Source organism: Macaca nemestrina, chromosome 10, assembly GCF_043159975.1.
Source record: "Macaca nemestrina isolate mMacNem1 chromosome 10, mMacNem.hap1, whole genome shotgun sequence".
In the NCBI taxonomy this organism is placed as follows: domain Eukaryota; kingdom Metazoa; phylum Chordata; class Mammalia; order Primates; family Cercopithecidae; genus Macaca; species Macaca nemestrina.
Genome location: NC_092134.1, coordinates 2,667,177 through 2,694,422, shown reverse-complemented (window position 1 = coordinate 2,694,422; position 27,246 = coordinate 2,667,177). Strand labels below are relative to the sequence as shown.

Here is a 27,246-nt window from a genome sequence, read left to right as displayed (position 1 = left end):
TAAACTGGGGTCTTCCAGAAATTACCCTCAACTGTGTTACTGATGTGCCCAGAATTGGGGAAGAACAGACTAGTTGTGTTGTAGGCATGAATTGATGTAAAACTTCTCTGGCCTGTTTCAGCGGCTCTGAGGGCTTGGAATAGCTGCAATGAGTACATGCCCAGCCGGATCATCGTGTACCGTGATGGCGTAGGAGACGGCCAGCTCAAAACACTGGTGAACTACGAAGTGCCACAGTTTTTGGATTGTCTAAAATCCATTGGTAGAGGTTACAAGTAAGCATGCAAATTGTAAAGCCTTTTCTAAAACTGCACATCTTTGAAATTAGCATCACAAGATGAAAGGGTAAGGGAGAAGCTAACTTGATAGGGCCTTTGGGGTAATGGGAAGGGCAGAGGGAAATCTATTGGAAAATTTTCACGAGAAGGCTGTGTTGAGGGGTAGTATAGAGGGTCATTCCTTCACAGGGTAGCACGGTAAGACACCATTACCAATCATCGATCGGCCTTCTTACCTAAGACCTTGGAGCGCAGATATCTGATAATTCTGTACATCCAACGGTATCCACAGGATTCACTATTGAAATCAGCGTTCATGACAGTCTTAACTTACTGAATACTTGTTTCATTTCCTTGTGGACTTGACTAGTGTTTGATCAGTAAGGTGATTGGTGAGCATCTAGTCTCATGGGGCAGGGGGTGGTTCTCCTTTCTCCTTTTTTTTTTTTTTTTTTGAGACAGAGTCTCACTCTGTTGCCCAGGCTGGAGTGAAGTGGCACGATCTCAGCTCACTGCAACCTCCGCCTCCCAGGTTCAAGCAATTCTCCGGCCCCAGCCTCCTGAGTAGCTGGGATTACAGGTGTGCACCACCACACCTGGCTAATTTTTATATTTTTCATAGAGACAGGGTTTCACCATGTTTGCCAGGCTGGTCTTGAACTCCCACCCTCAGGTTATCCACCACCTCGGCCTCCCAAAGTGTTAGGATGACAGGCGTAAGCCACAACTCCCGGCCTCTGCTTTCTCCCTGTAAGCAATGTGGATGGCCGAGGATAGTATCCAGATCTGCACTTGTTTTCCTGTGAAACCCATATTGGTTTTTGTCTTCCTCTGCTCGCCTACAACCATTTCCATCAGTGCCATTATGAGTCAATAAAATGTGTACCATTGCAAGATAGCCGTTTTAATAAGTTACATTAACTAGTCCTCTTTCTCTTTATCAGATCTGTGAGTGATTTGAAATCAGGGATGGTTGTATTAAGGGCTAAGTGCATAGTAGAGTACAGATTTAAAGATTGAACTTTTCAGGATATTTGGAAGATCTTGAATCCTGTTTTGTGTGCTTGCACATACGTATTACACACCCATTATTCTTGTATTTCAGCACTTTGTATCATTATAGAAAGGAGGGATTCAGAAAGCCACTGGCCACATCGGGGGCTTGATTTTACCTGGTACGTAGGAAAAGGACAAGCACCAAGAGCTCATTCCTGATTTCTACTAAGGGCCTTCTGAGTCATCTTTGGCCAATGCTAAAAGGCCCCACACAATGAGTGTTTATCCCAGACGCTTCTTAAAATGAGATGCGATGCCATGAAGGTCTCAGAGAAAGTCAGGAGTGTTTTTATCTTTTTTGAAATAGTTGTGTTTCATATTAAAAGACTACGCATTTTTAAAATATTTTTCAAATGAAAGTTAATGTTCTTTCCTATTCCCTTAAGACTCTTAATGCTTATATTTTGTCAAATAATGATACTTTTTTGTTTTCAGGCTTTCTAAGCCTTATTTTATACTGTTCTCTGATTTGACCTTTCTGTCTGTGTGGGGAGGTATGGTGTGGTGTGTGTCACAGGGAGTAAAGAAGGATCTAACTTGGACTGCTTCTTTCCTACTCTTTTTTTCCTGTGATTTACTACTTGAACACACAGTGTTTTCTAGTCTTCATTGTCATTTCCTCATACCCGAAGTGAAGATTGTCAAGAAATGATGAATAGAGGTCATTGTGCAAGTTCGTCACATTCCCTCGAGCTGAATTGTTGGGCTACTAGGAGTACATACTCTTGGCCTTGCTGGGTCATCTCTGTTTCTTAGGGTCCTTTGGGTTTGATTCCCAGAAGGACTGGCAGAAACGGCTCTTGAAGAGGAGGTTGCCACCCTAGTGAATGAGTACCTGTGAACAGTCGTCCCGAGTGTGCAGAGTAGAGCCTGGTGCAGCTGCTGGGTGCACCTGCCCAGCTCCGTCAGCAGGTGGGAACACAGTGTTGCAGGGAAGAAGAACCTGAGCCGACTGCTTGGGCTGACTCTTAGCACACTGTTGCGTGAAGTAGATGGCACACTGTGAACTGTGCTGGTAATTGGTGGCAGTAGAGATCAGTGGTAAAGAGCAGTATGTCTTAAAATCAGAGTTCGGTTAATCCCAGCTTTACTTTCATTTGTAGAAGAGGGGAACAGTTAAGTGAGGCATTGAAAGGAGTAAATGAAAATATACGTAATGCACTTCACACAGTATCCAGTAAGTATTCAGTATTCAATACATGGCAGACAGTTCTCTTGGGAAAAGCCTTCAAGTTGTATGTAAAGGTAGAATATCTGAGAATTATTCTTCACTTTTAAAAAATGCAAAGTTTGGACTTCAATGTTTGTATAATAGTTATCATTGGCCGGGCGTGATGGCTCACGCCTGTAATCCCACCACTTTGGGAGGCCGAGGCGGGTGGATCACAAGGTCAGGAGATGGAGACCATCCTGGCTAACACGGTGAAACCCCGTCTCCACTAAAAATGCAAAAAATTAGCTGGGCGCGGTGGCGGGCGCCTGTAGTCCCAGCTACTCAGGAGGCTGAGGCAGGAGAATGGCGTGAACCCGGGAGGCGGAGTTTGCAGCGAGCCGAGATTGCGCCACTGCACTCCAGCCTGGGCGACAGAGCGAGACTCCTTCTCAAAATAGATAGATAGATAGATAGATAGATAGATAGATAGATAGATAGATAGATAGATAAAAAGTTATCATTAGAACCACAATGTTTGCTTTTAAATTGAAATGTTGCTTTTAAGCTTTTATAGAGATGCATCACAGGGTAGCTGATTTAGAATGTATGATACAAGAACAAATCAGAAAGTCATGCCAGCATATTTGTGACCTGCTTTTCTGTTACTATATTTGCTAAATTGTTTCTTGTGATGTTACAGGATTAATATTATCCACCTTATGTCCTTCTGTTCCCAAGACCGATACTTGTTTTGGATGCTATCATAAAGTCCTAGATAGTAATCACTTTCTAACAAGGCCCTATGCTGAACTTAATCTCTGTAAGCGGCAGAGGCATTTGAAACAGAAGGCTGTACATTTTTCAACACGTTCATTGCGGTTTCGTTATATTCAGAGCTGTTACAGCGGGCAGTCGCTGGGCAGCAGTAGTCTACATAGGCAGAGAGGGACATTTCTGAGGATGTCGTCTGCTTACTCAAGTACTCTCGCTGAGTTTCTTGCCCTGTTTAATTTTCAGTGAAAAACATCAGCAAAATTGCTGAGTCAAACATTACTTAGGTCCATACTGCATAAAACCCTCTGCTTCCCAGTGCTGGAAATCAAGTGTATCTGCCCTCTTAAGGAACTAACGTGGTAATTGGAGATGGAGGTGCTAATAATTATATTTATCTAGTGCTTACTACCTGGCAGCGCTGTTCTAATTACTACCTGTTCTAATTCGTGGATTAACTATGTGGATTATGTGTGTACAAGTGTGGCTGCTTCAGAAGGATTTGAAGTGAGCCTGGAGGAGCGGGTGGAGAAGGATGTGAAAGGTACTCAAGCAGACCACACAGTGCAGGGCTGCTCTCAGCAGGGTCAGAGGGCATGGCAGAAGGGCCAGGGATCTGCCAGCGAGGACAGCTGAGCGTGCACAGATGTGTCCAGGCCAAGAAGCCTGATGAACCGTGACACAGGAGAGCCGCCTGAAGAACCCAGGTGGGGACAGATGGCTGAAAAGGGCATCCTCTAGTATGGATGCATCTGACATGTGGTAGGCCAAGGAGTATGGGGCTGTCCTAGGGTCTGCACAAAATGTCATTTGAGACTCCAGTGAAACACTAATATGAAATGAAGCAGCTACTCCTGAAAAAGGTATATGAATATGTAGTATGTATGTGTGAGAGTGTGTGTGTGTGTGTCCCCTGATATATTGGGAACCAGTAATTTTGAAAAGCACTACTTAAATCCACTTACCTAGCAAAGATTCTAGAGTTAGTATTATATTTTCTACATGGTAGAAAACGCCCACTGAAGACTGCTATAAACTGAATTTTGGAGACATGCTGGGTTTCACATTTTGGTGTGATAGGTATGTAACGTGTTTGGTCTGTGGATAAACCATCTACATGACCGCGTGTCACCGGACACAGGTGCCGTTTGGTTTCCCTCTTACCGTTTATCCCTGGTCTTTACTCCTGTCAAGAGTAAAATCCTGATCCTTCTCCACAACCTGGACAGGTGATACGCCCCAGGAGGGGTGTGTCCCTGTTTACACGGAGCATGTGAACACCTGAATGAATGAGTGCCCTGAAAAGATGACTGGCTAAATGTAGTTACATTCGTCATCATTTTTAAGCCCTAGACTAACGGTAATTGTGGTGAAGAAAAGAGTGAATGCCAGATTTTTCGCTCAGTCTGGAGGAAGACTTCAGAATCCACTGCCTGGAACAGTCATTGACGTAGAGGTTACCAGACCGGAATGGTAAGTTCCGTGAGATGAGCTGAAGCTTGTTTTCTCCTTGGTGGTGGTTTCTTTAGCATGGCCCCTATGCTTTACCAGTTTTAATACAGTTTACTTTTGTTCTTATATTTTTTATAAACATTAATTTTTTCAACTAATTTGGTCAAACATAGTTAATAAAGCCCATGGTTTCCTAGCGTCTGATCAGAGGTTTCCAAGTACAGTTTTTTGTTGGGGGAAGAGGATTATTTTCTGTGGTATTTACTACATATGTGGAGATTAAGAATTGCTTCTGTAGATTGCTTTTGTATTTTTTAAATACATAACCTATCCACAGACTGTTTTCTAGTAAAAAATGTTTAGATTTGTAATACACTTAGTTTTCTAAAGGTCAAGAAGTTTTATCTGAGACAGAGGTGCTTATGAGAAAAGTGGCTGCTGCGCCGAGCTGCTGTGTGCAGCCGGGAGCCGCACTCACCGACCGTGAGAAAAGCAGAATGCCAGCCGGAGCTTCCAGCGGGCACTGGCGGGCACCGGGAAATGGCCTTAGTAGCACAGGAGGAGGATTCAGTGGTAAAGTCAGGAAACTTGGCCCTCTTTTTTTGGGACAGAGTCGCAGTGTTCCCCAGGTTGGAGTGCAGTAGCACAATCTCAGCTCGCTGCAACCTCTACCTCCTGGGTTCAAGGAATTCTCGTGCCTTAGTCTCCTGAATAGCCGGGATTACAGGCACGCACCACCATGCCAAACTAATTTTTGTATTTTTAGTAGAGACGAGGTTTCACCATGATGGCTAGGCTGGTCTCAAACTCCTGGCCTCAAGTGATCCACTGGCCTCAGCCTCCTAATGTGCTGGGATTACAGGCATGAGCCACCGTGCCCAGCCAAAACTTGTTCCATTTTTAGTGAGTTCCTCAAAAACCCTTTTGTGGGAGGTGGTGTCAATGCGGTGAGCACGTTCGTGATGGCAGCCCATCAGTCATTCTAAGTTAACTCTCTCCTCAGGAGAGCAAACCGTTGGGAGAGCTTCTGTTTTTACACATAGGTGCTTTGGAACCTTTGTGAGGAAGGCGACTTTAACAGAATAGTCTCGGCCTGTATGCAAAGTTGACATGGGGAACACTTTTCCTGTGTGAACCTTGGGTGAATGAGGCAAAACTATAGTGACTTTAGGTGGAAAAGGATAATAGCATACAGAGTTTAGTCTTATCTAGTCTGCTGTGTTATCTGACAGTGGAGAGAAATTTTTATTGTGAAATACATTATCTTGGATTTCTGTCTTTTTCTCAGACAGATGTTACGGCATTGGCTCAGAAGGATTCTAACCTATTGGGAAAAAATTGGCTAGAAAGACAAAACAAGGCTAAGATATTAACATAGCAAATTCATTTCTGCAGGATTCTCTTTCACCATTCAAAACGACCCCCGATGCTTTCCAACATTACTACTACTATGAATACCAAAGCGCAGATGTGACATTGGCCTGAAGATAGTAACTACCTTAAACAAATTGGGCAAAATCCCAGTTGAATAATGAAGTATAAAAAAAGTCATGAGTTTTCACTAGATATTATTAAAATGTAGCAACTACTGATGCAATTCGGACACCTGGAGAAGCCCACTATTTGTTTTGTTTTTAGTTTTATTTTAAGTTCCGAGACACACGTGCAGGACATGCAGGTTTGTTACGTAGGTAAACGTGTGCCATGGTGGTTTACTGCACTTACCAACCCATCACCTGGGTGTTAAGCCCCACATGCTTTAGCTATTTATCCTGATGCTCTTCCTCCCCCTTGTCCCCCAGCAGGCCCCAGTGTGTGTTATTCCCGTCCATGCTCATGTGTTCTCATTGTTCAACTTCCACTTATAAGTGAGAACATGCGGTGTTAGGTTTTCTGTTCCCACGTCAGTTTGCTGAGGATAACGGCTTCCAGCATCATCCATGTCCCTGCAAAGAGCATGATCTGTTCCTTTGTATGGCTACATAGTATTCCGTGGTGTATATGTACCGCATTTTCTTCATCCGGTCTCTCATTAATGGGCATTTGAGTTGATTCCATGTCTTTGCTATTGTGAATAGTGCTGTATGAACATACATGTGCATGTATCTTTATAATAGAATTATTTATATTTTTTGGGGTATATACCCAGCGATGGAATTGCTGGGTCAAATGGTATTTCTGGTTCTAGATCTTTGAGGAATTGCCACACTGTCTTCCACAATGGTTGAACTAATTTACATTCCCACCAACAGTGTAAAAGCATTCCTATTTCTCCTCTGCCTTGCCATCTGTTTTTTCTTGACTTTTTAATAATCATCATTCTGACTGGTGTGAGATGATATCTTATTGTGGTTTTGATTTGCATTTCTCTAATAATCAGTGATGTTGAGCTTTTTTGTGTATATTTCTTGGACACATAAATTTCTTCTTTTGAGAAGTGTCTGTTCTTGCCCTTTGCCCACTTTGTAATGTTTCTTCTTTTTCTTGTAAATTTGCTTAAGTTCCTTGTAGATTCTAGATATTAGACTTTCGTCAGATGGGTAGATTGCGAAAATTTTCTCCCATTCTGTCGGTTGTCTGTTCACTCTGATGATGGTTTCTTTTGCTGTGCAGACACTCTTTAATTAGGTCCCATTTGTCAATTTTTGCTTTTGTCGCCGCTGAGAAGCCCTCTCTTAATGACCACCAAAGTCATCTCTAATCACCAGCACTGCAAATGGTTTGTGCCTAAGCCGTGAAGCCAGGCTTGGAGTCCAGCCCTGGCATGATTTCTCTGTTCTTTCTGAACAACTCGTTTAACATTTCTTAACTCCTCATTCTTTGAAAAAGTAGCTGTGCAGTCTGTTGTAGATCAGTTCTGCTGTCCTGATTTCACGAGTTTCGATGGGCATAATAAATTGCAGGGTTAATTTCCTTAAATCTTTATTGGGTCAAATTACAATATCTCTGGATTGATATTTTATTGGTACCAAGAAAATGAAAAAAAAAATCTAATGTGTATTCCTTCATCTTTGTACTACAGGCGGCTCTCTATATCTGTAGGTCCTGCAACCATGGATTCAAAATTATTTGGAAAAAAGTCTGTACTGAGCATGTACAGACTTTTTCTTGTCGTCATTCCTTCAACAATACAGTAAAACAACTATTTACATAGCATTTGCATTGTATTAGGAATTATAATCTAAAGATGATACTTTCAAGTATATGGGAGGTTATAGAAAGACAACATCATTTTATGTTAGGGACCTGGGCATCCGAGGATTTGGGTATCCTCAGGAGGTCCTGGAACCAATTCCCAAAGGATGGCTATGCTTGGTTTTTGTTCTTCCATTTGGTCCTATACTAGTTTATATTCTTTCATGTTCCCTTCCTCTTGAAGATTTGCATTAAATTCCTGGGAATTAAAATGAATTATATTTTTGTTCAATAACAATGGGAACAGCAAGAGGGGACAAGGTTCCGTGGTAAAAGCATGTTTGGGGAGTAACAGTCCCTGAAGCTCGACTGACTCACTGCCCCACAGGTTGTGCTTCCGGAGTCTGAAGGCTCAGTCACATGGTTTGGGGGTGGGAGTAGAAAACAGGAACTAGCCAAGTATGCCATAGTTATTACCACCCATATGAAAAGCTTGGTTCTGCTGGGAGGCATCATGACAGATATTTAAAATCAAAATCATAATCTTTACGATAAACATCATTCACACATAAACAGTCCCAAATGGTTCATGAATAACACGCGCCTGGACTTCAAGGAAACACGTTACAGCGTGAGAAGAGATGAGGTTACTCTGGTAACTTACACTGAAGAGTAGTACAGAGCTTTTCACTGTCAGAAACTGGAATCATCCTAGTTTCAGTTTTCAATACATCCATGTGTTTTCTGTAATTCCAGGTATGATTTTTTTATTGTGAGCCAGGCTGTGAGAAGTGGCAGTGTTTCTCCCACACATTACAACGTCATCTATGACAACAGCGGCCTGAAGCCGGACCACATACAGCGGTTGACTTACAAGCTGTGTCACATCTATTATAACTGGCCAGTAAGTGTTTCTACTTGTTGATGTTTAGCGAATAAAGGAGATTCCCTTTTCAAAATGAAATAGCTGTGGTTTAAAAGACTTTTAGGGTTAATACTGAGATTTGCAATTGAAAGAGGCGAAATCTAGAGTAATAGAACCTTTTTTTCCTTCCACTAAAGGGTGTCATTCGTGTTCCTGCTCCTTGCCAGTACGCCCACAAGCTGGCTTTTCTTGTTGGCCAGAGTATTCACAGAGAGCCAAATCTGTCACTGTCAAACCGCCTTTACTACCTCTAACCTGCAGAAGAAGATGCAGCTGCTTTTCCTTTTCAAAATGATAACTTTGGGATTCTTTTAAGCTCTTATTTACTTTTTTTTAACTGTTGTCTTTCTGGATGAAACTTGGGAAGGGAATTAGGAGATCTCGCATTTTATTTCTAGCATTGCTATTCACTGGCTTCCTTATTTTATAGGTAAAAATTAAGATTTTATATTTTATCTTCTTGTTTGTTTCTCATGTTTTGTGAGGTTTTTTTGTTTATTTTGAAGAAATGTGGATAAGATACTTTGTAATATAAACAGACTCTCTGAGAGTATTTGAAATGTGTTTGGAGATTTACTTAAAAGTACTTTCAGGAGTGAGCTAGTCCTACTTGTAAACCTATATTAACTTTATTTTTGAAATACCTATTTTGAATTTAAAGGAGATAAGAGGCATAAAGTAGGATGTTCACTACAGTCATAGGTAGGGTTTCATCTCATATCTTAAAAGATAAAAGGTACTATTACATAACCTATACACAAACTATAGGAGAAAATATGCTTAATTTTTATTTGGCAGGGGGCTAGGTTGTATGGGAGTAAAAAAAAGATTGAGAATTTTTAAATTGTCCAAAGAAACATTTTAAGACTCTTTAACAAAAAAGGCCAGTAGTAAATCTCTATATTAACATTACTATTTATTTTGTTTTGGAAGTGGGACATGATTCTATTTGTTATAAAATAAAATTGATGTGATTGTCACTTTATTTGAATAACTGTAATTCTTGTTTTACTGAAAGTATGTGCATTTTCTTTTCATTTATTTTTAAAAGTGCATACAGTTCCATTTATAAAAGCTCAGTTAACCTGACCAGCATGGTGAAACCCCATCTCTACTAAAAATACAAAATTAGCTGGGTGTGGTGCCAGGAGGCTGAGGCAGGAGAATCTTGAGCCTGAGAGGCGGAGGTTGCAGTGAGCCGAGATCACGCCACCGCACTCCAGCCTGGGCAACAGAGTGAGACTCTGTCTCAAAAAAAAAGCTCAATTAGTGTCTCTTAGGAACTTTAATGTCAGAGTAAAATTCTTTAAGGAAATGCTGCCACCTCCAATATTTGTAGAGTAAGAATGGGTATCCACAGCTTACAAGGAAGTACAGACTCAGAAGTCTGTGGTGTTGTGAAGTTGGTAATTGTAGTTTTTTATGTCTACATATTTATAGGAATTCTCAGGAACTTTTGCAAAGAGGCTTAAAATGAACGAATTATTGTAAATCCTGGGAACGCTCTAAACATTGCTTACAGATGTGGTGCGCGTAAGCTTTATTGACGATACGCGAGTCCCTGGAACTGTAATTTCAACAAATGCAGATCACTCAAGTTGTCTTACCTTTGTGGCACACGGTCTCATTCTGGATTTAGCCTCATTAACATATTATGAATGAAAACCATTTTATTTTCCTTTTAGTTCGTAGCGCTCTTAACTGTTGTTAACATTGTTCTGGGCAAGTAGCCCAGGTTCCTTAACCTGTTCGATTTCTAAGCATGAGAAGAAAAGAAACACGGGAGAGTGTGACCTTTCAACAGAATGCCAAAGACAAACATTTCAATGATAGAAGTTGCTTAAGGTTGTCCTAGCATTAAGGAACATAAGGAAGTCTAATTATACGACTGGAAAATATTAATTTGAGGTGTTAATTTTTATTTATGGATTTTTGTGGCTAGTCAGTTACATAAGTCTTAAAAGCTCATTCTTAGCAGGTCTTAAGCGCTGCCTTAAAGTTAAAAGAATTTAATGTCTTGAGAACCATGAAAAAATTGGTAAATGTGATAATTCTGGAAAAGTTGCTGTTGTCCAAAGACCCCCATTATATCAAGGAAGACTTAGTTGAAAGGGACAGAAAACTGGCTGAAGTTATTTTAAGCCAAAAAAGGGGTATTTCTTGACTTTCTCATCATCCCAGGTAACGCTTCCCCAATTTGATCATCTGTTAGACATCACCTGGTTTGCTTTGTAATAACACAGACTGGGTTCCAAACCATACCTAGGAATCAGAACCCTCAGGGGAGAGGCCAGGTGCACAATCTATTAAACGAGTCCCAGGCGATTGGCCCGGCACTCTTGGCAAATGCTGGTTGAAAGGGGTCTCCTTAACCTCTGTCTTGGCTATGCCTCTGCTGTGGTTTTCATCAGACAGACCTCTTGCATGAGGTGACAGAGTCTAGGTTGATGTCTGAGCCACAGCGAGGACACGGAGCACTGTCGGAATTTGTTGCCGCACTCACAAAGAAGAAAGCAGAGACTCCATGAAATCCCAATTTCTTCTTTCAAACGGGATGTGCGTATCTGAGTGGGACGTCTAAAAGCTGTAGCGTTACACACGCTGACCTCAGGCTCTCCCTTCCCCAAGCTTCGTCTGAACAGTCCACCTGGCGGTTCCTGAGGGAACCCCAGGGATTTGGTGGGTGGTTCCCCAAAAGTGCATGCCTGTAGGAAATCTGTCCACTCTTTTCTGGGTATACAGGACTTTTCCCTCAAAACTCAAAAATGTGACACTCACTGAAGCTTTCCATTTAGCAATTTTACACGCATTCCCTAAGTCCTGCAGGAGGTTCACAGTCATCTCCTTAACCTGCGGCTCACACACAGTGAAAGCTCTGGCGCTGTCCTCAGAGTCCAGTAGAAAGTGTTTTTCACAGCAGTTCCATTCTGATACTATGATACGAGTCTTCAGATATTTTGTACATTTTTAAGTAAAAGCTTAATTAAAGTTTGTGTAATTGGTATTGTCATTCAGATACAAGATTTCAAAAGCTAGGTTTAGTTTTCTTTACCTTCGTTACTACTACCCAATGATTTAAAAAATCCATTGGGTACAATAGAGAAACTGTAAAATCTTCAGAAGTAGCCAGGAGGGATCCCTGCACTTGGAGTAAGATGACTCTTCTCTCTAGGCCACCATTCAAAGGAGGCTCCGTGGCCTCTACGCTCTGAGTTAAGCTGCCCCTTCAAGCACCCCGTGCTGCCAGAAGTCGAGTGGGCACCTAGAACTCCGTGCTGCTGAGCCCAGCGCTCTGCCCTCGTCCGTCACAGCCTTCCCACTCCCATGCCTGGGGACCCCACGACCAATGGCATGCCCCATCCCTGGGCTCTTTCCACAAGGCCAAAGCTCCAGGTGATCCCTCATATTTCAGACTCATCTCTGAGGAGCTCCTTGCAGTCTCTTTTTTGACACCATCCCCTGCTCCTCAGCTTTTCCTGTGTTCTCTGGAGTTTATTCTCAACAGCCTCTGGGCGGCAGTTTCTTTCCATCTCCCTTTAACAAACGTGGCGTTCTCCCAGGACACTCACAGTGCTGCCGTTGTCTCTCCTACACTTCTCGTCCTCTCGGCGAGGCCCGGAGGGTGAGGTGGGTGTCCTTCTTGCTCCTCATTGATACTTCCAGACACCCTGGCCTCCGCAAAAAAAGAAACCACTCGGCTTTGAATCTACTTTGACCAGATCACGTCAGCCGCTGCCCTCCCTTTGTCACTGTATGCTCCCCGAGCTCACATTCCTCCTCGCAGATCCAAGCTCCTGGCTTGCTCATACTGTCCTGTGCTGCTTTTGTTCTAATTCTTAGCTAAAACGCACCAGTGAAGTCCAACTTTTTGCCTACTTGCCTGTTCCTGTGCAAATAAACATGGCTGGAGAAAAGCACACAACCCCGTGTAACTGTTGTATTTCAGTTCATGATCACAATCAGGCATTTGATGCTGTGAATACGTGTATGTCTAGCCATTGGCTCCACAGCTCTCCGATGTTCTTCATACCTCGTCTGCTTGCACCACCACCACCTCCCTCCTCATTCCTCATTCTCAACTGCTGTCTGTTTCACTACAAATCCAGGCGGGAACCGCGTTCGCTCTGCAGCCTGGTGGTGTGGCGGCACTGTCTGTTCTCGGCCAGGGCAGACCCCACCTGCTTGGGCAGAAGACATTCATTTTTGGAGGACGTTGTTTTGTAATCTCATCTCTCCTTGTTTCCCTCTTTAGTATTTTTCTTTTCCTATTCATTCCCAACCTGCAGAACTGGTGTCATTTTTTTATGTTAAAAACTAAAAGCCTTTTGGGCCCCACTGCCCCTTAAATACTGTTGCATTTCTTTCCCTTAAAACTCCTATGTTGTCTGGACTTCTTTCCTCCTCATCTGCTCTTGAATCCAGTGCCAGCTGCTCAATTCCTGGCCATCCTCCAGTCAGACCTGTTGCACGCCTGGCATGGTGTCCCCTCTTCTCCTGGAAACATCCTCTGCCTGGCTTCCGGGACACCATGCTGTCTTGGCTCCCCACACCTGACTGCTCCTTCTCAGTCTCTTACTGGTTCTTCCTGGTCTTCCTAAGGCCTAAACGTGCCGTCAGACTCTGCCAGCGTCCCATCTCTTCCTGCTCTTCCTCTGTTGGTGATTTCACTCATGACTCATTTCTGTAAAGATGCTTCCCAGACCACATCTCCAGATCCAGCTTCTTCCCTGAACTCCACACTCATACCATCAGCTGTCTCCTAGACATCTCCCTCTGGGTGTCCGACACGGGCTGCTCAGACTTCTTGGTCTCAGAACTGCCTGACACTCTTCAATTACTGAGGACACAGAGATTTTATGTGAGTTGTATCTGTTGATAATTACCAGGTTAAAAATTAAAACATCTAAAAACATGCAGGCCCCTATTCCATTGTCAGAATGATACCGTCAGCACATGTCGTGTGGCCTCTGGAAAACACCGTGTATGCTTAAGGGAGGGTGAGAGTGCCATCGAAAAGTGACCTCTCAGTATCATAAAAATCATTTTGATTTCGCAGAACTCCAAAAGAGTCTGAGATTTCCAGGGGTCTCCAGACCACATTCGACAACCTCTGGTTGAATAGGTGTCTCATTATGCTCAAAATTAAACTGTGATTTCCTGCAGCCATGGTCCAGCTCCATGGATCAGAACTTCATCCTTCCAAATGTTCATTCAGGCCAGAAACCTGGGAGCCATCCTGGAGTCATCTCTGATAGCACACCTCAGGTTCTCAGTAAGGTTTGTCAGCTTCACTTCCACAGTATGAGCACCTGTCCACTAATCCTGTCAGCCTCGCCTTCCAAACCCACGTCTCCGCTCTTGCCTTTGCCCTGACTTTGGTCCATTTTCAGCAAAGTAGTCACAGCGATGCAGTCACACATCTGCTTACAGTCCCACTGTGGATCCCCATCTCAAGAACACAGAGTCGTTGCCAGGTTCCCATGTTGTGTCATCCCAGCTGCTCACAGGAGACTCCGTTCTCCTGCCTTAGCGCCTCTGCCTGGTTTCCTCTGCCTGCCATGCTCAGAGCCCCAGTTCCCATGTGTTCCTTCGGGTCTGGGCTGAAATGGCACCAGCACTAGGAAGCCTTCTGTGACCATGCTCCGTAAGCGTGCAGCCTAGAGACCTACCCTTCCCCTTTCCTCCCCAGCTTCACTGGTATCATTAGCATAGTGCCTCGCTTACCTTTTCTCTTACCCATCTCCCGCTAGATGCTGAGCCCATGAGGGCCAGGATTCTCGAGTGTTCTGTTCACTTTTGTCTTCCCAATTTAGATGATCCCCAGTATATGGCAGGTTCTCAAATATGTATTGAATGGATAGATGAATAACTAATGCCCACAATTCAGAAAAACAGCCCCTAGTATTTCCTGGGCATATTAAAGTTGAAGGACTCTGCCCCAACAGTGATCCTCACTCCTTGGGTACACATGACAGTCACCAGAGAGCTTTAGCTTTAGCAACCCCTAATGTCAGTGCACACGCGTTCACAGAGGAATCTCAGATGGAGACCTGGGCGTGGATATGTTTGGAAATCTCCCCTGGGATGTAAGTTACACCAGGCAGAGAGGTGGGACCATCCAGACAGAGAAAAAAGCAACCCGGCTTTCGAGAAACCTGGACTCTAAATCTCACCTTCAGCTGCATCTGATCACCAGATGCTCTGCTGGCATTGGGTGGTTTTCTTCATGGGTGCCTGGAGGAGTAGGTCCAATCCGTCCTGGCCATGTCCGCACCCATGTGGCATAAGTGCAATGTTAGGGTGTGATTTGGAGGCAGGAAAGGAGCCCTTTGGTGGGGCCCTGCAGCCTCGGCTGTGGCAGGACCTGAGCTGCCTTAGCACAAGCAGGTTCTTTGCCCTTGGTCTGGGGCCTGGGGGCTGCATGTGGCCTAGTGATTTGCTCGCTTTCACCTTCCATCAGAGGCCAACCCTTCCCATTTGGTCCCAGGCCCTGTGAAGTGGAGAGCAGGAGTCGTATATGTACCTTCTTTCTGGACAGTGCAAGAATCTACACTTCAATGCCATTCTCTGTGACCCAACTTACATGCCATTGCTTTTGATTTAAATCTACTGTAGTGAGGTATAGTTTATTTACATGAAGCAAATGAATCCAGTGTTGTAATGAGTTTGGACAAATGTCTATACCCCTGGATCTACTACCACCATCAAGCTTTAGAGAATGCCTCTGCCCTTCCTCCCACAAAGGTTCCTTCTTGCCCCTTGGCAAGCAGCCCTTCCCACCTGGACCAGATGCAGCAGTGACCTGCCTCTGCCAGCTCTGGACTCTCACCTGGGGAACCATGTAGCGTGCACTCTTGTGTCTGCCTTCTTGTGGTCTGACTGGTGTTTTAAAGCAGAGTGTGTGCATCTGTGTAAGTGGTTTGTTTGCTGGGTGGTATTCGACTGTGTGATTAGTTCGCCATTTGTTTATCCATCATCAGTCAGTGGGTATTTTGGATGTTTCCACTCTTTGGCTAATATAGTAGACAGACTATCATGAAAAATTCTGTTGAAGATTTTGTGTGGGGATGTATGTTTGCATTTCTCTGGCTGATACATAGATGTGGAATTGCTGGATTTATATGGGAAGCGTGTCTGCAACTTCATGAAAAGCTAACAAGCTGTTTTCTAAGTATTTATGCCCTTTTCCCTTTTTCTTTACAATGCATGAGATTTCATTGATCCACCAGTATTCACTAGTATTTGATGTATGTCTTTTTAATTTTAGTCATCTCTTGGGTATGTAATCTACCTTATTTTGGTTATTATTTGCATTTCCCTGGTGAGTAATGATACTGAGCATCTTTTTGTTTACATGTTGGCCATTCTTACTTCTTTTATGAAATGTCTGTTCAGATCTCTTGCACATTTTGAAGGTATTTTATTGAGTTGTAAACATTGTTTATGTCTTCTGGATACAAATCTTTTGTTGTAGATATACACTGTGAATATTCCTTCCAGTTTCTGGCTTGCTGTTTTCCTTTCTTAAGTATCATTCAAAGAGAAGATGTTTGTACAACTGAATTTGAAAGTCCAGTGGTGGGGGAGAACCATCTGGTGAGGACTTAACACTTCCTGCTCTTGGATGTGCTTCACGCATGGTTGAAAATGTAATTGTCAAAAAAGGCTGCCAAAGTTCTTGATTTGTGTTCTGACTTGCAGTGTTTGCCAAACAACGTTTGGAATGGTGTTTAGAAAAAAGTATCTTCCTTAGCTGTTTAATTTGCTATAGAGTGGGATAGACTTATTTTAATGTAAGTTTGGCAGTTGACTTCATTTGTACCTGGTACTGGTATCTATAAATATTGCCTTTTTTCTTCATTCTTTTAAAATTTATTGGCACATAGCAGGCACTCACACATTTGTCAAATAAAGGACTTGTACAAATTTTTTTTCTTATTGAAATTCAAACAACATTGAATAAACCAAAGTGCTTCCTTGACAGTTCCTTCAACTCCCTAATCCCAGTTCCCATCCAAGCAGTAACCATTGTTTGGTTTGGATATATTCTAGCAACCTTGCTGCACCCCACCCCCCAACTTTTTTTTAGTTTTGTATTTTTACTATTAATTTCAAACTGGAAAAAAAAAAAAAAAAAAAAAAGACCAGCATCATGAACCTGGTTTCATCCTGCCTAGAAGTAAAGGAGGGGAAATTGCTGAGCCTTTGAATCCAAGAAGACCATAAGGTGTCACGGTGGAGGGGAGAGCAAAGAACTCTGTGGAATATCCCTTCTCCTTTGAAAAAAGGGAGTAGGTTGAGGAAGGAGAAACTCTAGATGATTTTACATTTAAGGATGACACCGTATTAGTCTGACCCATTTGAAGGCATGTTGTTAGCTGATTGCTTATGTCACATACCTTTTTTTATACTTGTCCAAATTCCAGTTGCCCTGGGTTATATCTTCCCCAAAAAGTGGAGGAGGAGTGAAGGTAGTTCTCAGGATGAAAGGGCCTTAAGTAACACAGAATCACACGTTGAGGACCTTCCTTTCTTTCAGTTACGTTACTGTTGATTATGTGCAGGAGAAAGTCTCTCTTGTTGGGGTGTCTAGCACCTCCATTTGCTCATCATTTGATTTTAACAAAGCCAAACAAAGTAGGCCTTAGGTAGAGCTAAGAAGCAAGTCTGATGAGCCTTCTGTTTTTTTACTAGACTTTATTTTTTAGAGACGCTTTAGGTTCACAGTTAAATTGAGTAGAAGGTAGAGTTCCCATGTGTTGCCCTCGCCCACACAGGCCCAGCCTCCCCCATATCAACATATCCCACCCCCTAAAGTGGTTCCCTTGTTACACGTAATGAACCTGCAGTGACATCATGATTGCCCCAAGTCCACAGTTTACATGAGGGTTCACTCCTGTATCACATCACATTTGAGAGAATGCCTATGCCCTTCCCTTTGTGTATTTTGGATAACAGTCCTTTATTGGACAGTCTGTGGATTTGGACAGATATATGATGTATGTGTCCACCATCATGGGACGACACAGAGTCCTTTCATGGCCCTAACACCTCCCTGTGCTGTGCCTCTTCATTTCTTCCCTCCCCTCCAACCCATCGTAACCACTCATGTTTTCACTGTCTCCATAGTTTTGCCTTTTCCAGATGTCATATATTCGGAATCATATGGCATGTAACTTTCTCAGATTGGCTTCTCTCTCTCAGTAATATGCATTTAAGATTCCTCCGTGTCTTTTTGGCTTGGTGGCTCATTTCTTTTTAGCAGTGACTAATATTCCGTTATTTGAATGTACCAGTTCATGTATCCATTCACCCGTTTGAAGGAGTCATCTTGATTGTTTTGGCAAATATGAATAAAACTGCCGTAAACACCTCTGTGTGGGTTCTTGTGTGGACACACCTTTTCAACTGCTTTGGGTAAATGCCAAGCAGTGTGCTTTGTAAGGAAAGAGTATGCTCAGTTTTATAAGAAACTGCCTGTCTTTCAGAATGACTGTACCATTTTGCATTCCCATCAGTAACAAATGAGAGTTCCTGTTAATTCACATCTTCCCCAGTGTTTGCTGTTGTCGTTGTTCTGGGTTTTGGCATTCTGATAGGTGTGTAATGGTGTCCCATTGTCATTTTACTTTGCAACGCCCTGAGGACATGTGGTGTGGAGCATTTTTTCCTATGCACACTTGCCATCTGTGTGTCTTCTGTGCTAAGGTACCTGTTAAGGTTTTTGGCCCCTTTTTTAATCAGGCTGTTGTCTCATTGTTGAGTTGTGAGAGTTCTTTGCATATGTTAGATAACAATCCTTTATCAGATAGGTCTCTTGCAAATATATTGAATCCTCTTTTTAAAAAACAGGTTAGGTGGCACTTGGTTATGGGAGCAGTTGAGGGTAGAATGGAGGTGTTTGATGTTTGGGTAAAGTTACTGCCTTTGGAGAATTAAAATGTGTTAACAGGGCCCACCAGACCCTGCCTGATCTGGATCAACCTATATCTTCAGTGGTCACTTCCCATGTGGACCTTGGGTCCCAATCCTATGAATCCACTTGCAGCTCCTGAGGCGTGTATTGTGCCCCCGAGTCTTCTGGCTGCCTCCCGGGTCTGCTAGGCCTGGAGCTGTGAACCGCTGAGTTTTCCTTGTTGCTGGCTCTGCAGGCTAAATACTTCAACAAAAATTCCCTGACCCCCTTCCTGACCACCACGCTGCTGAGGGGCCTGGGCCACCGTGGTCTGAGCCTGTGCCCACAGCAGTTCCTGGTGTGAGCGCTCCAGAGCCACGTGCTGGCCCCATGGATTTGTCGTCACAATAACCCCATTCTCTCCATTTCCAAACTGCCACATTGAAAAGCAAACTAACTTTTTGAGGCCGGGCGCGGTGGCTCAAGCCTGTAATCCCAGCACTTTGGGAGGCCGAGACGGGCGGATCACGAGGTCAGGAGATCGAGACCATCCTGGCGAACACGGTGAAACCCCGTCTCTACTAAAAAAATACAAAAAACTAGCCGGGCGAGATGGCGGGCGCCTGTAGTCCCAGCTACACAGGAGGCTGAGGCAGGAGAATGGCGTAAACCCGGGAGGCGGAGCTTGCAGTGAGCTGAGATCCGGCCACTGCGCTCCAGCCCCGGCGACAGAGCGAGACTCCGTCTCAAAAAAAAAACCAAAACAAAACAAAAACTTTTTGAGTAATAACTTCGTTAGGCTTTTGAGGAATCCTCAGTAAATCAGTGATAGAATCAGGAGTCTCCATAATCTCTGTAGTGCTGAGGCTAATGAGCTTCAGTGTCTTTCTCTTCTCTCCCCTTATTTCCCCCACCCCGAGGTTCTTACTGTTCAATTGTTGTTATACTGGCCAAAAGCTGGGTTGAATGTTTGCCTTAAATTCTACACAGTTTCAGTCAAAAAATAGTACAGAAAGCCCAGGTTAAGTATGCTTTCATGTTTTAAACCAATTTTAGTAGTACAGTGTTTTGGAAAGCTGAAATAGTAAAAACAGTTTGCACATAGTTGGTTAGGTTAAATATTTGTTTAAATGCATTTTAGAAACTTTATTTCTCAAGTTAGGTGTAAACAAAATTCTTTCCATGATTACTCAACAAGATAGATTGCAAACTTTGTCAGTTCCAGACTGTGCAAGTTTTATATATCAAGGCTTTACTGTTGTCCAGTGTGAAAAATTCTTAATTGAATTAACCCATAGTAAATCTTCCAGTTTTTATTGAGTTGGAGATGCATAAATAGATTTGCATTTCTCTTGTACAAATTGAGTTCCACCAGGAGCATACGCCCAGGTGAGGCAATCTCATGAGGGATAAGTTAATTTGACCAGGGCCTGCAGATAGTAGCTGGCCTAGAATACAAATTGAGGAGACGTGTTCCCTATGAGAATCGGAGGCAACTTTACTCCTGAGACAAGGAATCAGGGTCAGTGACTAAGAGTTCTACCAGCAAACCCGAGCCCCCGCTTGGATTTCCTGGGGATGGAAAAGCTGCATCTTTGGGGTGGAACTTGAAGTGCTATGATCTGCCAAGGTAAAATGTTTCTGACTTTCCTCTAATATCATGATGGGGCTTCTTGCAGTCAGGGATCTTGTCTAGATTTCCTAGTGGGTAGCACAGCCCAAAGAGTATGTTGAGCCTCAGTGGCTCCCCACCTCCCACCCCAGACTGAGATGCTTGTTAAATGCATGTATCCAAGACAAAAAATGCAGAGGCGCCAAGTACCAAATAGACCAGCCCCTGACTGGTTCTTAGAAACCTATTGTGTGGTTTTCTAATTTTACATACTTTTTGTTAAAGCATTTAGCCTGTGGTAAGGCATGTTTGCTTTAACATGTGCCTATTACAGAAGTTATGTTTCACTGTAGAAATTTCTGGAAATACAAATGCAAAATAAAACACAAATCTCTATCATTCTGCAGAAACAGCATTCTTTTGACCCCTATTGTTTTATTCTATATGTGTATATTTTTGTGTTTACAGAAATTTGATCATACTGTTTTATAACTTGCTGTTTCATATGAAATTATCATGAACATCTCTCATGTCATGACATGTCTCTCCTTTTAATGAGTGCATAGTCTTCCAAACTACAAATCTTCCATACTCTATTTAATGTTCGTCCACTGCTAGAAATTTTGGTTGTTCCTGTTTTTTATTTTCCCTTTTATAAATGTCTCTTTGGTGAACATTATTAGACTTACAGTATAATCCCGTTGATACATAAGCGAATGAAGACAGTAACCCTCAAACAGATGTGTGTGGAATGTACATTAACTGCTGTCCTTTCAGCACTTTGTTTTGTTGAAATGGCCATTTCCCTTATGTTCAGGAAAACTCATTTGGGGAAGAATAAGCAATAAATTTGTAATTAATGAAATCTGGTTCAGTTTTTCAGTTTGTGCAGGTTTTAAGAGAAGTCAGGCACTAGCCTAGCTTTAACTGATGTCTGCTCCCAGTGAGTTGAGATCATCAGGATTGCTCTGAATACATGCCAGATAAGGACGCTGAGTACCAGCACATAGACTTGCCTTGTGGGCATGGACGAATGCTGCTTCAAATGGTATAAAATGATGTTCGCCCATAAAGCAACAAGAACATGTTAATAACATACGTTGAATGGCACCTCTTGACCCTTTTGAGGGTCAAGAAGTCGAAAGTCAGGAGCTTTATTGATTACCATACTAAGTGGTTCCTGGGCTGCCCAGTGTGTTTCCAGAAGAGCTGCTGGGTTGCGTTGTGGTTTTATACAAGCTTGGCCAGGAAAGGACAGATACTGAAACTATTATGTGTTTTCGTCTTTTAAAATAAACCTTGGTCATAGAAAACCAACAGAGCTTGTCCACCTTTGTCCTCTGATGCCTCCCAACCTATTACCTTCCAAAGAGGAGACCCTAAATAGATGACTTTTTTTAAAAATGAAAAAATATGACTTTTTTAAAAAATAAAAAATCTGACGGATGCTCATCTTGAAGTTATTCTTTGTTTTATTATCAGTTGCATTTTCCAGTTTTCATATTTGAAATATTTTAGAGAAGGGAAAGATATTTTAGAGAAAATTCCCCAAAACAATATATACAACATCTCTTTTTTGGTAAAATTGCTGTGCGTTTTTTCTCCCTCTTCCACGCTCCCCATAATATAATATTATGATTTTTATACTGTAGGGCTTGTTAGTCTTTGCTTTTAATGAACTATTAGTTTTTCTTTTCCATACGTAATGAAGTGTGTAGTTAGTTGGCTTGGTGATGAGAAAGAATGTTAATTAATACATTTCTGCCCACTTTACCAGCTTGTCCACAGTGCTGCCAATTTATTTTCAGAAGCTTTCTTAAAGCTTGTAACTTGATGGAATTTAAAGTGCTTTGTGTAATTCAAAATTGTCTTTTAAAGTACTTTCTTCATTGTTGAAACATTACCATGAGCTACTATTGAAATCATTATTTCATAACATCCTTATGTGGGATTTTTAGACTTTGTTCCAGTTCCATTTGCTGTGCTGCTCTCGTTCATCAAATGCCTGGTTTTAGTAACTCTTTAAAATAGTTAACTACTTAACTGTGAAACACAACACCCACTCAAATATGTTTTTAACTTAATGTAAGTACTGCTTTTATATATGATGCAGTTTAACCTGTTTTCCTGAAGATGCATATATGTGAATGGCTTATAGATGTGTCATTGACTGCGAAGTTCTCATGTTCAACACCTCAGGGCAGTGCATGCACATTCAGAGATAATAAGAACTATTATTTCAAGTTTCTGGATCAGTTTGAGGAGTGTCTTGGGATTTTAAGGCAAAACAGACATGTTTGTTATTTGACACTTGCACTGAAATCTGTGTGACTCGGGGCTTTCTTGATACGGTGATGTCCCAAAAATTCAGAAACTGGGTATTAAAGCTGTTGAAAACTTTTACTTCTCCACCCTTCCCTCCAGTTTTAAATTTATGCCTATCAAAAGTCATGCTCTTTTTACCAAGTGACTGAAATGATATTTAAGTTGCAAATCTGGCCTTAAAAACTATCAGTCCTTCACTTCACTTCTGTATCTTAATAGATATCTGTTTTTCAAATGAAACTTTCTGCAGCTCCTTGCTGGATGTTCTTCTGAATCTCCATCTGCAGGTCTGTCCAAAGACTTAGCCCACCGCCATCAGTACCACACATGCTGTGGTCTGGGAATGTTATGGTTTGCTTCAGACCTTCTCTCTGATTCTCTTATTTGGATGCCATGGGAGAAGTTAAGACAGGAATAAGTAGGTCATTCGTTTCTTTTTTCATTTTTACTTTTAGAAAGGCTCAGATGCTCAGAATTGGAGCTGTCATAATCCTTGTTTTGCAAGAGTTTATCATTGACTCCTGTGTATCTTTTATTTTCCTTATTAATAAGGAAATGACAATAAGGAAAGAATTATCCTTAATAAGCCGGGCGCGGTGGCTCAAGCCTGTAATCCCAGCACTTTGGGAGGCTGAGACGGGCGGATCACAAGGTCAGGAGATCGAGACCATCCTGGCTAACACGGTGAAACCCCGTCTCTACTAAAAAATACAAAAAGCTAGCCGGGCGAGGTGGCGGGCGCCTGTAGTCCCAGCTACTCGGGATGCTGAGGCAGGAGAATGGTGTGAACCCGGGAGGCGGAGCTTGCAGTGAGCTGAGATCCGGCCACTGCACTCCAGCCCGGGTGACAGAGCGAGACTCCGTCTCAAAAAAAAAAAAAAAAAAAAAAAAAAAAAAAAAAAAAAAAAAAAGAATTATCCTTAATAATAGGCCCCCTTGAGCCCATCTCCCAATCCTGGAACTAAACCCTGGCAATAGCCACCATTCAGCCACACCACCCCCTTCCCGTCTCCATTCACCCATGCACACCACCCCTTCCCGTCTCCACTCACCCATGCACACCACCCCTTCTCGTCTCCACTCACCCATGCACACCACCCCCTTCCCGTCTCCATTCACCCATGCACACCACCCCCTTCCCGTCTCCATTCACCCATGCACACCACCCCCTTCCCGTCTCCATTCACCCATGCACACCACCCCTTCCCATCTCCATTCACTCATGCCATGCACACCACCCCTTCCCGTCTCCACCCATGCACACCGCTCCTTCCTGCCTCCATTCACCCATGCACACCGCCCCTTCCCGTCTCCATTCACCCATGCATACCGCCCCTTCCCGTCTCCATTCACCCATGCATACCGCCCCTTCCCGTCTCCATTCACCCATGCACACCACCTCTTCATATCTCCATTCACCCATGCACACCACCCCTTCCCATCTCCATTCACCCATGCACACCGCCCCTTCCCGTCTCCACCCATGCACACCACCCCTTCCCATCTCCATTCACTCATGCACACCACCCCTTCCCGTCTCCATTCACCCATGCACACCACCCCTTCCAGTCCCCTGACCTCACTGCTGCCAAAGTAGATGCTGTTGAAGTTATTCCCTTGCCTGTTGAAAAAGTTTTAGCAAATGTACATGTGTCAGTATTAGTTGCTATTTATTTTTAGTTTTAAACTTAATAAAATTTATAGCATATCCTTGTCCAAATTTGCCAGTTTGTCTTTTACACACAGTTTCCTGTGTTTTAAAAATTTTGCTCTAACCCAAAGTGAGAAAATATTCATCTATATTTTCCTAGAAGTTTAAAACTTTAAACCTTTAGAGTAGATTGAGTTGATTTTTGTATGGTCTAAAATAAGGGTACAATTTTCCTTTTCTCCATATGGAATGGACAGTCGTTTTTCACCTCCACTTCCCTTTCCTGAAGAGTGTCTTCTTTTCATTTTGTTTTTTCTTTTTGAGTCTCGCCCTGTCACCCAGGCTGGACTGCAAAGGCACATAGTTTACTGCAGCCTCAAACTCCTGGGCTCAGGTGATCCTCCTGCCTCAGCCTCCCAAGTAGCTGGGACTCCAGGCATGCACCACCTTGCCTGGCTTCTTTTTTTCCGGTGATCTTTCATTTAAACCTCACACACACATCAAAGCCCCATAAATGTGCAGGGCCATTTGTCATTGATCAGTTAGTTGATCTATCCCAGTATCAGCATCCCATTGTTACCTACATCCTGATGTCTGGTAGGACATGTTCCTTTATGATTCCATATGAATTTTAGAATTTATTTGTGACATTCAAGAAAAATTTAAGATTTTATTAAATTGCATAGAATCTATAGGAATATGTAGGGAGAATAAACGATCTTTATGATTTTAGGTTTTACCATCCTCCAAATGGCTTATTTTCCCATTTATTTGAGTTCTAAAATGTCTTCCATCATAAAGTTTCATAGTTTTCTGTGTACTGATATTGTACATTTTTGTTTGATTTATTCCTAAGTGCTTTTAGAGTTGCCATTGTAAATGTTTTTCTTTTAAAGATTATTTTTCTAATTTTTACAAATATATGTAATTGAGCTTTTTAATATTGCTCTTACATCAAGCTGCTTTAATACACTTTTATTTCTAATGATTTGCCGGTATTATTTTGTGTTTTCTACGTAGGCAGTTGTATCCTCTGCAAACAATGATAATTCTGTTTTCTCCTTTCCAGTCTTTATGCTTTCACTTTATTACGTTTTCTCCATTTAAGATGACGCCCATTCTAGGATTTTGAGAAACACCCTTTACCACATTAGCACTTTATTCATAGCTGTCTAAGAGCTTTCAAAGGCATTTCTGTTGAGTTTTATTAGTTTTTCTATATCTATTGAGATGATCATATGGTTTTCATCTCTTATTCTGCTAATAGAGTTCATGTTAGTTTAAGATTTTCTCAGGTTCAGTCATTCTTGCATTCCTGAGATAAACTAACTTGGTTCTTTTTTTGTAATATGCCATTGGCTTTTGCTTGCTGACATTTTGTTTAGAGTGGTTACACTTATATTCATGACGAAATGGGCTTACAGTTTTTCATTTTCTTACTATCTTTGGTTTTGTATCCAGGTATATACTTCTCTTAAAACATCTTGAAGGGTGTTGTCTTTTTATTTTTTTATTTTTGGAAGGGTTTATGTAAGATTGGGATGATCTGAGTATTTGGTAGGATTCTTTTTGTTAAACTCTCTGGGCCTGAAGTTTTTCTTGTGGAAAAAATTGTAACTATTACTTTGGTTTCATTTGTACTTACCATTTTTTTTTAAGCTTTCAATTTTTTTATTAACCAGTTTCATTATTTTACACTTTTGCCAGGCATTTGTCTGTTTTTTTCTGGGTTTTCTAATTTATTAATAGAGAGTTGATAATACTTCATCTTTATAAAGTCGGCTGTATGATCATGTTCTCTTTTCCATTTAAAAGTATTATTAATGTCTTCCGTTTGATGTGATCAATCTTTCCCGATGTATTTCCTCTAGTCTCGTTCAAAGTTAGTTCACATCAACGTCATATTGTTGTTTTCTGTGTCACTGGCTTCTACTCTTTATCTCTTTTCTTCAGTTATCTTTTCTGTCTATCTAATATCTTAAGTTCATTAGTGTGTCTTTTCTAGTCTAAAGTTGCCCATTTCCCTTGAAGCATTGCTTTCCCTGCGTCCTGCAAGCTTGTCATGGTTTCATTGTAATCCTGCTCTCTCTGTATGGAGCTGATCCACGAATTCTTCAGAAGTGTATTTTTTAAAATTTCTGAGTTAGTGCCATTTGATAGTTTAACTTCCACTTAGTAGCCAGGGTTAATTTGTTGGAAACCAGAGCTCCTAAGATGAACCCCAAGTTTTTAAAAAATAGTAACCAAGCTTAATTGTGATTTTGTGATGTATTGTTCAATCTGATTAGCACTGGGATTAGTATTTTAGTTTTGTAACGAGTTTTTTTCTGTTACTCAGCTCCGTACCCTGAGTACTGCAGATAGAATAGGTATTTTAATATGTTCTGATGTCTTCATCTCCAGGTTTTGGAATGTGATACATTTGGAACTAGTGCTGTGAGACAGTGGCCCACTGCCTCGTGTTTCTGCCTGTCCCATGAGAAGCAGTACTACCTTTGTCCAGACGATCTTTGTGAGGATGTTTGTACAGCGACTGCCCCAGAAGACAGAGACGGTGTCTCCCTCCAGAGCAGAGGGCAGGCATGCTTACGGGCCAGGGTCATAAAAATCATATCTTGCTTCAGGGCAAAAGTCAGACAAGGTTACTGCCCATTATAAAGGACTTGGGGGTCCCTGAGCCCAGGTTTCCTGCTCTCATTCAGCCACCTCTGTGTGTGGCATCACCTGGTCCCATTCACTTTGGTCCTTCGGAGTTAGAGCTTGGGCAACTGGTACCAGTTATACTCTTTTTGCTTCTGAGCACATCTTCTGTCTCTGACTCAAGGATCTCATGTCTTGTTCCCTACCCCTTATTCTAAACTCATTTGTCATAGCCCTTGTTTGGTTTGTTCCCTCTTTTTCTCCTCCTCTTCCGCTCCCTCCCTTTCTCCCTTTCTTTCTGTTGTTTTCTTTCTCTCCCCTCAAACAGGCGAGGGCTGTATGCGGCCCACCCA

At 42.3% G+C, this 27,246-nt stretch overlaps 2 protein-coding genes across 5 annotated transcripts in view; one reads left to right on the top strand and one right to left on the bottom strand.

Annotated features, from left to right (window-relative positions):
* The window catches only part of LOC105490526 (piwi like RNA-mediated gene silencing 1), a 34,591-nt gene extending 24,836 nt beyond the window's left edge, over positions 1 to 9,755 (top strand). For 3 of the 4 annotated variants that reach the window (XM_011756252.2, XM_011756254.3, XM_011756253.3), the window contains exons 18-21: positions 122 to 275; positions 4,606 to 4,731; positions 8,602 to 8,749; positions 8,908 to 9,755. In XM_011756252.2, the coding sequence (XP_011754554.1) occupies positions 122 to 275; positions 4,606 to 4,731; positions 8,602 to 8,749; positions 8,908 to 9,024 (545 nt within the window). In that variant the 3' untranslated portion in view covers positions 9,025 to 9,755. Of the gene's footprint in view, positions 1 to 121; positions 276 to 1,383; positions 1,454 to 4,605; positions 4,735 to 8,601; positions 8,750 to 8,907 lie in introns of those variants that run through there. The other variant, XM_071070794.1, reaches the window with a different exon arrangement.
* Positions 9,756 to 23,573: 13,818 nt separating this feature from the next.
* LOC105490530 (RIMS binding protein 2) overlaps positions 23,574 to 27,246 on the bottom strand; it is a 404,804-nt gene continuing 401,131 nt past the window's right edge. The window contains exon 22 of the mRNA XM_011756263.3: positions 23,574 to 24,223. Coding sequence (XP_011754565.2) covers positions 24,212 to 24,223 — 12 coding nt within the window. The 3' untranslated portion in view covers positions 23,574 to 24,211. The remainder of the gene's footprint in view (positions 24,224 to 27,246) is intronic.